The 13,118-nt window shown below is 42.1% G+C and overlaps 2 protein-coding genes across 2 annotated transcripts; one reads left to right on the top strand and one right to left on the bottom strand.

Moving 5' to 3' along the window:
- Positions 1-265: 265 nt before the first annotated feature.
- Positions 266-4,686, bottom strand: LOC117572568 (DNA replication factor Cdt1). The gene is made up of 3 exons (XM_034255448.2): positions 4,143-4,686; positions 3,254-3,894; positions 266-2,052 (listed from the first exon to the last, which is right to left on the bottom strand). The coding sequence occupies exons 1-3, from the start codon at positions 4,221-4,223 to the stop codon at positions 615-617; spliced, it is 2,160 nt and encodes a 719-aa protein (XP_034111339.2). The 5' UTR covers positions 4,224-4,686; the 3' UTR covers positions 266-614.
- A 226-nt stretch (positions 4,687-4,912) lies between these two features.
- LOC117572567 (SRSF protein kinase 1) lies at positions 4,913-12,547 on the top strand. The gene is made up of 4 exons (XM_034255447.2): positions 4,913-5,098; positions 5,994-6,641; positions 8,325-9,161; positions 9,225-12,547. Exons 2-4 carry the CDS (start codon positions 6,110-6,112, stop codon positions 10,175-10,177), a joined length of 2,322 nt encoding a protein of 773 aa, XP_034111338.1. The 5' UTR covers positions 4,913-5,098; positions 5,994-6,109; the 3' UTR covers positions 10,178-12,547.
- The last annotated feature ends 571 nt before the right edge of the window (positions 12,548-13,118 follow it).

The raw sequence follows: 13,118 nt of genomic DNA, 5'->3' as shown, positions 1-13,118 counted from the left end.
CCACATTTGCAAGAAATGACATAAATACTGAACAGTGCTACCACATTCACACGAACCGTACTAAAAAACAATGTTGTCCTATTATAGTAAAATATCAACGGTTTTTTGTTCACAAAGACATTTTAAGTAAATGGCCTTAGAATTTGGCAGAGATGCAAAATAAAATATCTATTGAATAACATTTTACTTCAATATCTGAATACATACACATATGTAAATGAATAATATATTCGATGGTTCTCCCCTTTAAAAATAATCAATTGACTTTCCAGAAAAACATTTATTTATTCAACGTATTACAACATGAAAAAATTATCTTAATATAAATATAAATGTCTGCTCTATATAATTAATAAAGTATGCAAGAGTTAAGGTCTACTACAATAATAATTCAGTGATTTAATTTAGTATAATGAAAATGTGATGAATGATTGCTGTGTGTGATAAATTGTCAAATGATTTATAATGTCAGATGGATTGAATAACAATATAATTTCCTAGTACAATTGAGTCTAGGTAAGCGTTTTACTTAAGAAATACATATAGCTGGATGTAGCCACAGGGTCTAAGGAATTGCAAAGATATGCGTGATCTCAATCTCCAGTTATTTGTTGTTATTTGCTTTTCTGATTCGCGACCTCCTCCAGTTTCTCAATGATCTTATTCATGTCCTGGTCCTTGGCGATCTTAATGTACATGGTTTTCCGTACTTCATGGAATGATACCCATGCGGGCAGCTCCTTGGCCAGCAGCTTCAGATGCGTCTCAATGTCCTGCGGCGTTAGATTCGCGCGAAAACTGTTTTGTATCTTCTTGATGATTATCTCGAGGGTTAGCACGCTCTTACGCTCCGTTACGAAGACGTTGCGCAGATGTCGCGCCAATTCCGGCAGGCGCGAATACTTGGTAACCTCCTGATCCTGTGAAGGTCGACGCGTCATCGCATCCAGTGCTTTGGCCGCCTGCTTTGCCCGAATTTTCTCTATCAAGGACTTTGGCAGTCCTTTGAGTAGATTCGATGTGGGATCCGAGCTGGTTGCCGTGCACTCCTTCACCGTAGGCGTGGCTGTTGTAGTTTCTGTTGCTAATTTGGTGTCTTTTATTGCAGTTGCCGTTGTGGTCGCCGTTGCAGAGGTCCCCGGAATCTCCTTCTGCTGCGTGACACCTTCAGGGTTATTTGCTTGATTTCTGTCCGCCTCCAATTTGGCCTCATAGCGATCCATTGCACGTTCCATGGGCGTGGCGCAGTTAAACAAATTACGCGCTGTCGAGAGAATATCCTTGGCGGAGGAATATTTCTCCACGTTGGGCGGTTGTGGGAGCTGTCCCAACTCGACTTCGGCACAGCTTTCCAGATCGAATTCTGGATGCCAACGCGTTAACATCTTGTTGATGATGATCGGAGGATCCAAGGAGCGCAAGAAGCTATCATGCTCCTGCATGACGCGTTGCAACAAAAGACTCTGGAACTTTTGCATGCGGGCCGTCATCACGTGTGGATTCATGGACGTCGACTGGGCCGACGCGAGCACATCGTTCTCATCGATCTTATTGAGGCGCTGCTGTTCCGGCACCTGCTCCACATTGGGACTAATGACCAATTGGAAATAGTCGGCCTTTGACACGGAACCAAAGTTGCGCATCTTCATCTGACTGAAGAGGAATGCATCGGGATAAACGTGCTTAATCTGAGCCAGATGCGTTTCAGTAAAATTCTTGCGCAACATGCGCTGCACGGCGGGCTTCAGCTTCTTGAATGTAATGCACTCCTTCCGATTATGAAACATGGCCACCACCGAATCGAGACCCTTGAATATCTCCAGCAAATGACGATACTTGTAAGGCAATGGCAGTTGACCTGCCTTGCTCGTCTCAATGAGGCTGGCATAGCGTTTGTATGCTGGCGGCTCCACCAGCTTAACTGGTGAACCATTCTTGGCCGGACTGAAGAGCAGACGCTTCGAGACGTCTGTGTGACGTGGCGACATCAACTCATGCTTGTCCGGTGTGGGAGGCGGCAGTTTTGTTGGTGTTTTGAATGTCTTCAAGGGGCTGCAGAAAATAAGAGTGAAAAGTGATGCATTTATTAGACTAAATCGGGAATTAATAGAGGGTGCCTAAAGCATATGAGAGATGTATATTTTTAGCATATTTGAGAATCATCACTCAAAAGTAATATATGCAATTAAATACCATATTAACTTTTATATTTTATTCTCTTCATTTGTACATTAAAATGATATTTTGCCTAAGATCATTTTTAAATAAATACTCCCATCTAAGTCTTCTAATGAATTAAGGTTTAGTCATTAAGTCAAATAGATCATTGTATGAATTGTACTATTAGTTTTTCTCATAATCAACTGGCGAGTTTAAAAGATTTTTCCATTTTCTAATGATTACGAAACGATAGTAGTTTCTTTGAAAGGGAGGGAAATTTATCAAATATGTATGAAAAGTATTTTGTCTTAGGAGTTTTTGTAGATATTAATATTTTTGCTAAGAATAAGAAACTCGTCTAGACAACCCCTATAAGGAAGTCCGATCAGAAAATTCTACATTACTCTACTATTAAAACAACATTGCAGTTAATGGTCATTGTAAGGATCTAACAACCCTCAAGAAAGAAAAAGCCGTTACAAGCAAAACCCAGCGCTACCTGAGTCCCTAAAGCCACACATTCCCATGCAGGCAAATGCAGATAAAGATAGAGATCGGGATAGAAATCAACCCCCGAAGAGCAAGAAGCAAGCGGAAGGTCAGGCAAGAGAGTTTGTAACGTTCGTCGAGCGATGCGATGCGAAGCGAAGGGTAAACATTGCGCTACACATACACAGACAAACACATAACTACACACACAGTTGACATGTGTGTGCAGCAACTGCAGCATAAATTCAAGTACATACAAATACACAGACTGACCCAGCACGAGTTTTACGTTTCATAGATCACACAACGAAAATGCAATTTCAGCAATTGGTCGCTTGAATAATAATAATAAACGACCAGACAAGCGAGAGAGATATAGAGTGAGGCAGTGGGAGAGGGAAAGAGAGAGAGCACGCCCAGCCCCACAACGACCTCGATAGCATTAAAAAAGAATAAAAACCGTTGGTTTGGTGTTAATGATGTTACCCGGTTTTTTGCTGCTGCTAGTTTTGTTTACAATTGCATTTCTAGGCCAATATTATTGTGGCAGGCGCTTGATTAACTATCTATCTAAATATATGGCAACTATAGTTAGCGATCTTACCTAGTCAGCACCTCCAGCTCGATGGTATCGAACTCCTTGAGTTGCACTGTCTTTGCCTTGGCTGGCGATGGCCCCGCTTCACGCAAACGACGATTGCGCTCCTCCTGCGCCTTGCGTTCCTGTTCGAGCTTGGCCTTGCGCGCCAACACCGCCTTCAGCTCTTGCATCTTGGCGCTGCGGGTAATCTTGGTCTTGACCTCATCGAAGCTAAGGCCGCGCTTGGCCAGTTCTGTGTGCTTGATGGGCGAAGCATCCTGAATGATCTGTTTGGTGGGCGTGCGCATTCCACGTTGCACATTATCGGCATTCTGCTTTGAGGCAAATGCAATGTTCACTTTGGGCGTCTGCTCGTTGAGCAACTGTGTACCATCTTGAGAGCTTGGTGGTTGCTTGCGGGGCGACAGAGTTCCCTTGCGTATGAACTGTACGAGCTTGGGCTGCTTGATGTTTGCTTCGACTTTGGCAGGCTTCTTTTTGATATTATCCTGAGACGCTGGCGTTGGCTGTACGCCAATAAGTTTGACTGTGCGGCCGGATCGTGTACGCACGCCAGCCTTGAGTGTGTCAATGTCCACATTGTCATCCTGGATTGGAGGCGCCAATTGCTGTGGGGCAGCAACCTCGCTTGGTTCTGCTAGACGCTGCAAACACACGATGTGGAAAGGGAATTTTGTAAGAAAATCTCCTTGTAACAATAGAAAATGGCCGAAGGACGCTTGCCCACACGCAAATACACACGCACACAGATAGCAGTGAAAGATACAAATGTATCTTTGTTTGAATTACGACAATTATGTTTTGTATCTTTTGCACTTGGGCCACGTTTTGACCACTTCTTATTAATTATATGACACCCACATGGTCAAGCATATATGGATTATGCACTTACCCTGGTCTTAATTGTGGTGGCATCATCCACAGCGGCGCGTTTACGATTGCTAAAAAATGCAGCTACCGATGGCTGGGCCATGATTGCAATTTGAATTTAATGGTTTATCAGCTTGCTTGTATGCTAAATAATTTCACTCTGGGCACGTCTGGTTTAATGGCTCAATCTCACACTTTTCTCTTATTATTTTTCCATAAATACGTCTTGCCACTACCACTGCTCAAATTACGACTGGGCCACGACGTTGCAGTTTCCCTCCAAATGTTCATCGACGCGCCAAATTACTTTCGCGCCATTTCTACGTCTCGTGTGTGTTGACAAACGATGTTGCTGTCAGCTGTTCAACATCTTTGGATGTTTACCAACACCATTACGCTGATTGACATTATACGTAGTACATTTTTTTAGGTCAGTTCGCTACTCAAAACAACAACACATCATCTATTGTAATCTTACAATAAAATAATATTTCTTTCCATATTTTTATAAACATAGAACTAAATTTATGTAAGCGTTAACACGAAAACAGCTGTTTTAGCACGACAATCAACAACTGGGCTATTCGGCGATATCTCGATAATATATATCACACAAGGTAGGGATTGTACAATATCGATAACTGCGCGATTGTCGAAATATCGATATTTTATATTTTATTGTCTGCTGCGAATTTTTAAATAAATAATTGATTTAATTAGTTCCAGCGCTTTATTTAGTTGTAAAATTTTGTAATTCAAAGATTTTTATTTTGGTCATCCAGTACATGGAATGTTGTGCGGATCAGCTGTTTAAGGACCTTTAAGAACGATTATCAACTCTGGCTGTCAGTGTTGCAATTTGGGTAGTAGATTTTTCCACTCGCGGATTTTAAGGTGCACAGCAACGTTTTGGCTCTAAGTCCATACGTTTCGCGACAAAATGTGTTTGGATTAGCATGCTGAGTCGTTTCAAGCCATGTAAGTTGACTTCATAAATGAAATTAGCCAATTTGGTAAACAAAAAGGGCACGCTAAATGTGCGAAAATTAATGAGGGCTACGATTACTTCTGTGCAAGCGAGCAAGCAATAGAATTGCATGTGCTTATGTGTAAATGTGCGTGTCCATGTGTGTGCGAGTGAGTGAGCACACGCAAAGAATAAACTTGGCGACAATTGCTGCCAACTTAGCTTTTATCAGTTGTTGTACTTCAGTTAGTATATTTGCACACACATTTTTCACAAATTGTTGTAATCTTATTAGACATTGTTTGCAACTGTAATGTGCTATTACCCAATCATTAAAATGGCAAAGTTTAAACAAGTTCAATGCTAAATGGTGTGCATAGTGGTTGCTGTCAGTAAAATAAAGAAAAAAAGTTCAAGTTGGCAGGGCCATTTGGCATATTTTTGCTCGCCCAGCATTTGTTTGAGGATTTTCTGCGAACCAAAAAAAGCAGTGTATTCTCTGTGATTAATCAACGAACGAGTGACGTTCTGTTAAATGTTTTAAGTTAATATTCGCATCGAACTCGTATGTGCACAGAAAACTAAATAAAGTGACAGCAGCAGCTGCAGTAGTGGCAATTGGAACAAGTGGGAGCCCGAGGCAAATCGTCGAGAAGAGAAGAGTGGTTGAGGTTTGTTTCACGAAGCCCCAGCATAGACAAGGCGTGCGCATACTAACAACAACAACAACAAGAGCAGCAGCAACAACGATAAAGCAGAATAACAGCAATAGCAATAGAATAACAACAAAAACAACACGCATACGTTTAATACGAGCGTAAACGTTTTTTGTTTTTTTTTTCGCTCTTTTTTGTATTGCCTTATTGAGATTTGAGCACATTTTTGTGTTGTTGTTTCTTCCAACAGCTGTTACACTCGGTGAAAATTAGCGGAGGCGAAAGCGAGGCAAGCGAGCAACAAACTAAGCTATATAAAACAACAACATCAGCTAATAGAAAAAAGCGAAAAACAAAAAGCGAAACATGAATTCAAAAGCTGACGTCAACCGCCGTGTTCTAGCTATTCAAGCAAAGAAGAAGCGTCATAAGAACAACAAGAAACGCGGCAAGCAAAATGGAGCTGCTGCTCCCGTTGCCGACAACCAGCAACAACAACAACAGCAGCAGCAGCCACAACAACAACAAAACAGGAGTGGTGACAATTGTACGGCGGCAGCACCAGAAAATGCTAATAATAGCCATATAGAGGGCATCACCAGCAAGCTTCAGTTGCATGCCAACATCGCTGGTGGCGCTGGCGAAGCAGGCAACTCGAAGGCAGCCGGATCCTTGAGTAATGCAACTGCATCGACATCAAGCGGCGGCTCCGACAACACATCAGATGCCCAATCGCAATCAAAGATGAAAAACAACATCTACAATCAGCAGCCGCCGCGCAGTTCGTCCAACGAATCGGATGAGTCGGAAATGAACAGCGAGAATGAGGAGCAGGAACTGAAGGAGGATTATTGCAAGGGTGGCTATCATCCGGTCAATATTGGTGACTTGTTTCAGGGTAAGTATCACGATGATGACAAATTGTAACCTGTTTGCACCTCAACCTCCCAGCAGCAATTTGCTGCACGCCATTTTATTCGCATACAGTGAAACTTTCCTTAGTGGATACCTGTATTAAGCGGACACCTGATACGGGCTGATACTTTTACCTGAGGACACAAGCTCTAATCTATTTAGCGGACGTTATTTGTCAAAAATCTGCCAGAGAACAATTTTTTAAGAATAGCTATAGAATTTCAAAGAATTACAATATTTAAAAAACCAAATACAACACCAATTAGCTATCAATAATTTCATTTTAAATTTCATGAATATGTAATTTTAGTCATTCCGTACATATTAATGTTTGTCCTGAACTTTTAACGTATGTATAGCAAAAACGGTAGGCAAAGGCAACATTAAATTATTGTATTTTTATTTTAACGTTTTTAGTTTTTAGATCTCAGCGTAAGCAATATAATAATAATATTCTTATCAAAATGCAACGCAACGAAGTTGCGAGTCAAGCTGACTAATTTTCAGATTTGTTTTCTATATATACCGCTTAGAAAATGGATGAACAAAGCTAATCAGATTACCTTTCTATATATTTTATACATTTTTATCAGATTCAATATTGCGTCATGTCGTAAATACATTTAGTTAAGATTAAAATACTTGCTTGTGCTCTCGCATATAAATCCTTTATCCTTTGATCTCCTGTATTGATTATTGGACTCACAGTTTCAATTTCGTTAGAGAAATTCAAGTTCGTTCTAGTAGAGAAGGAGTGATAGAGAGAGAGAGAGAGAGAAAGAGGGAGAGAGCTGTGTGTTGTTTGTTCATCTGGCATTGTGTAATTGCTTTTGGGGGCACAAACAAGACCCATTTCGTGTTGCAGGCAACGCATTCCCCTCCCCCGTTCTCCCCTGGTGTTCTGCTGCACCACATGGATTTTGGTTGAGTTGTTGGCTTTGTGGGCCAAACAACAACAGGTTGTCAATGTGGAACGCCTCCTCCTCCACTTTGTCACATGCATAGATACACAATTATGTGTCCGTGTTGAATTTTCCTGTTTTTCCTGCGCGCAAGGGTTGTTTATACGGGAATAGGGAGAGGGAGGAGGAGAAGGGAGGCAGTATCGAATTTGGCTGCCTTTTGTGGTTGCTGGTGGCGACATGACGACCTCCCAACTTCACTTCCGGCTCTCTGCTGTTCCACCTGTCGTGTCTATTGGATGGGGGGACCGATTCACCTGCTTTAATATACCAAATCATTTTGGCTTTTTATTAATCAAAGAAAATGCCGCTCTAACCTTTCTCTGGCGATAAGAAAGTGCCCGCGTTCATGATAACAACAGCAGACATTGCAAATATGTATATTCTCTATTTGTTTATTAACTAAACTCACCCATACAATATACATATTATATTTATTTCTATACAATGGGAGAATAGCCAGCTGACACTTTACTCAATGTTGCGACTGCATTGCAATTAATTGAATATTTTTGCAAAGAGAAGTGTCAGTTACTTGCCAAGATCCCAAGCAGTGACAACAGTTTCACTGCAAAAGCGAATTAAATGGATTTATTGCCATCAAAGTCAAACATTTGTGATTTCATTTTTCTGGCTGATGGTGCACTTTTTGACCTTTAACTCTATCATAATAAATGACGTTTTTGTTCGTTTCTTTTGGACAGGTCGTTATCATGTAATCCGCAAACTTGGCTGGGGACACTTTTCGACTGTGTGGCTCTGCTGGGATCTGCTGGAGAAGAGATATGTGGCCATCAAGATTGTGAAATCTGCGCAGCACTTTGCAGAAACTGCAAAGGATGAGATAAAGATACTGCGAACGGTGCGCGAAACGGATCCATGGAATCCACGTCGCCAGAAGACCGTGCAAATGTATGATGACTTCAAAATCACTGGCGTCAATGGCATACACATTTGCATGGTCTTCGAGGTGCTGGGCGATAATCTATTGAAGCTCATCCGCAAGTCCAATTATCGTGGCATTCCCCTGGAGAATGTCAAGAGCATTACACGCCAGATCCTCGAGGGTCTCGATTATCTCCATAGCTGCTGTAAAATCATCCACACCGACATCAAGCCAGAGAACGTGTTGCTCTGTGTGGATGAGCCGCATGTTCGCTCCCTGGCCGTTGAGGCCACCCAATTGTACTGCATGAACTCAAAGATGTATCCGTCGTTGGTCAGTCGTGCGCCCAAAAAGTATCGTGAACCGATCATCACTGGCAAGATGAGCCGGAACAAGAAGAAGAAGTTGAAGCGGAAGGCCAAGAAACGCATGGAACTGTTTAAGAAGCAGCACGATTATTTGGAGCAGACTGGCGGAGAGGAACAGCCACAAGAGGAGGCCAACGAGGAGCAGGCCGAGGAGATGCCGCAGCAGCCTAAAGAGGAGCCTCGAGAAGTTGTGAATGAGGTGAATGATGCTGAGCCACCTCAGGCAACTCCAACTGTTGTGGAGGGCACTGAGAAGGCCAAAAAGAAGAAGAAAAAGAAGAACAAGAGTAAGTGAATGATAATAGGTAATCCTCTAAAAACTAGCTAATCAAATCTCTATTCCCAAACAGATAAGTCCAATCAGCAGCAATCTCAGTCTCAGCAAGAAGATCAGCAGCCAACGCAGCAGGAGAATTCAAGCAGCGGCGATAGTAGCAGCGCAGCATTAAAGAGTAGCTCCAACACGAACACAAACACAAGCACCAACGGCACGAGCAACTCGACGAGCACGATCAAGGGACAATCAAATGGTTCTGCCGGCGGCAAGAAGCCACCACGACCTAAGCAGCAGCAGGATAAGCAACAGCAGCAGCAACAGGATAAGCAGCAACTGAACAATAACAACTCCAATTCGAAACAAAACTCGAATAGCAAATCGAAAATCTCAAGCATCTCCGCGGAACGTTCGTCGTCGGGCAATTCAACCAACGGTGGTCCGTATTCGGAGCCAATACTGCCGCCTCCACCACCGCCGCCAGTGGCCAAGCATCGACCCAACAAGCGTGACCCCGCGTTGGAGGAATGCAATGTACAAGTGAAGATTGCCGATCTTGGCAACGCCTGTTGGGTGGATCGTCACTTCACCGAGGACATTCAAACGCGTCAATATCGCTCACTCGAGGTGATACTTGGTGCCGGCTACGACACGTCGGCGGACATCTGGAGCACTGCTTGCATGGTCTTCGAGCTGGCCACTGGCGACTATCTATTCGAGCCACATTCGGGCGATACGTATACGCGAGATGAGGATCATATAGCTCATATTATCGAGCTGCTGGGTCCGATACCACGACAGATTGTGTTCCGTGGCCCGTGGGCCCAGCGAACGTTCTATGTGAATGGAGAGCTGCGCAACATTACCGGTCTGAAGCCTTGGGGCTTGATGGATGTGCTGATCGAGAAGTACGAATGGTCGAAACGCGATGCGGAAGCGTTTGCGGCATTCTTGAAGCCAATGCTGGAGTTTGATCCGGCCAAGCGAGCCACCGCTGCGGAATGTCTGCAGCATCCGTGGCTTAGATAAGATACGATGCAACCTGGTTGTAGGCTGCGAGGCAGCCAGCCAGCAGGAGCAGCAGCAGTTGCAGTAGGAGTAGGATTAGCAGAACATGAACTAACAGGAGCAGGAACTGGAGCATTCGAAACAGGAGCAGCATCATCAGATTATATACAGTCAACGGCATCTGTGGCCACATTGGCCTCCATCTCATCCATTGCCTCAACATCGGCATCAGCAATGGCAGCGCTGCGCGCACGTCCCCATCCCCATGGCCATTTGTTGGCACCACACGTGGCCACTGCCTCTGCACCGCCCACGCCACAGTCGCATGCTGTGGCCCACACCATGTCCATGTCCATGTCCAGTGCACAGACAGCACCCGCAACGCCAACGCGACGCCAAGACGACGATCCAAATGAACCGCTGCACGTTGAGGGGAAATTCTATGATGACACACAGGAATTTGGACTTGCAGTTGCACTCGATGAGCCGCAGTACTGCAAGCCCAAATCGCAACGATTCTATTGGCGCAAGGCGTTGCGTCGCGTCTTCCAGCGTCGGAAGTGACGTCAACTACGCCGTCGACGGCAAGATTTGCCCCGTTGGCGTCCCCGTCGCTGCCGGCGTCGCACACTCGCTGAACGTTTGCGTCGCATCTGCGCCTGCTGTGCCTACGGCCAAGTGCTGTGGCGTACGGCACGCGTTGCGCTGCTCAGCTGCATCCGTTGGCGTACACGTGGCAACATACGCAACAACAATTTTCACTTTAGCAATCATTGAGCTAAAGCCAAAACAGCAATCACACAATAAATACTGCAAATTGCTCTGCTCTGCCTAGGAACACATACACAATACACCCCATTACACATGCATCTGAAATGTTAATCTGAGAATGTTTTTTTTATTGGCTAAATCTGATTTAGTTGTTAAATTCGAGTTAATTTATTTCCTGTGTTTTACACCGATTAGACAATTCTCTTAAATACAATTTTGGAATTATAAGCATAAACCTGTCATAACTAACTTATGCTCTACACCTACACCTACATTATGATTATTATTATTATATTACTATTACTATTGTATTTCATTTTGGTTGCTGTCTCCCAAAAAAAAAAAAAAACAAACAACACCTTCACACAATCCCCAGTTTTGACTCTGTAAATAGGGCAAAAGTATTGCACGCGCAAGCTACATAAATTAGATTTGTTTAAACGATCTCCAAGCACACAGATACACATGCGTTCAAGCAAAAATTATGTTTATGTTAACAGCCGGTCAATCAATCAGATTATCAATCAATAATTATAAAGTGAAAATCATTAATCGAACAGCCGCCTGTTCATAAAACAATTTGTTATTGTACATTTGTTGCCCAGAGCATTAAAGAGAGAGAGATCTACATACAGAATGCATAAACATGATGAACATAAACATTACTTAGCATCTTAGCGTATATAGTTAAAAAATATCGTATGATATACAAATGAATACATATATATATATACGTACGTACATATATATATATACGTACGTACGTACGTACGTACATATGTTATATATGTATATGGTACTGTGGCTGAGACTGCATGTGACCCAAATGGTTTTTAAGCATACGAACATAGTATATGAATACAACAATATTTGTGTAATTTGTATTCTTGAGCTGAACATAACAATAATGAGAGTAGTTAAAATTAGTTTATTCCCTTCGGTTTAACAGCAATGAAACAATTATCTTTGGAGCAAATGAAAACAGCTAAATGAAAATGAACTAAAACTAAAATCAAGAAAACATCTATGAAATATTGTCACTTATAAACTATATTGAAAACAAAAACAAAAGAAAACAATGCAGTGAAAGCAAACGATAAATGCTATACATAAAAATAACAATTGTGGTAGAAATATTTGTATTTAATTAGTAGCAAAAGCAAAACAAACACCAAGAAACCCAAGACACACCATACACACACCGTACACAGAACACAATCTAATCCGTTAAATGGCACCCAATCCAGATGAAAAAGGCCACTTTAGTTAAGGCTAAGTTAAGCGGCAAGTTAACAGTTATTGTGGATGGCATTCTGAACAATGCAGAAACAAAAGAAGAATATAAAAGATAAACATATTATAATACATATACTATACGCTATGCTATGCTATGCTTACATGCGTCGTTGTTGTATGTGTTGTATGTGTGCATTATTGAACATTTACTATGATAAGTGGCCTTATTAATACGATTCTCTGCACCTTCCACACACTCCACACACACACACACACACTCTTACACATACCAAATACAATGGCAATTTAAAGTTTAAATCACACAAAAAAAAAAACACACCCACACACGCATATATAAGAGATAATAATATACTTAACGGCAAATGCATTGTATGTGTCCAGCATTAGCTAAAGGATAAAAAACGATATCAAGCATAGACATTTACGATTAATACTTATACTAGAACAAAACAAAGTTGATTGAGAATATCCTCACACACACCAACACACACTCCCACACTAACACACACCCACACACACTTAGAAACCCCTACGGAACTATGACGTCACTTGTGGACAAAGTTAAATTCTTACCTTAAACTGTAACGAGCACACAAGTTCTCCACTTCTTCGTCTTCGGCTGGCCGAAGTTAACCACAACAACAACAACATTAAGAACAACAACAACTTCAATCCAACATAATGAATACTCTTTGAAACAAACTAATTATCAAATGGATTACGTAGATATCAGAGAATGGGGCTATTATATTATATGATGATGATCACGATGAGAAGATGATGTTCAGCAACTTTATAGCTTTACAAATGAACCCTAGAAAAGTTGACTTGTGCTTAGAGCGTTCAAGTGTTCCATGTGTTCCCCGCGTAATAATTCCAAAAAAAAACAAAACAAAACAAAACATAAGCAACAACCATGCAGCAAGCTAAGATG

This window comes from Drosophila albomicans, chromosome 3 (assembly GCF_009650485.2).
Source record: "Drosophila albomicans strain 15112-1751.03 chromosome 3, ASM965048v2, whole genome shotgun sequence".
NCBI lineage: Eukaryota > Metazoa > Arthropoda > Insecta > Diptera > Drosophilidae > Drosophila > Drosophila albomicans.
The sequence above is the reverse complement of the archived record's forward strand: the minus strand, read 5'-3'. Positions and strand labels throughout refer to the sequence as shown.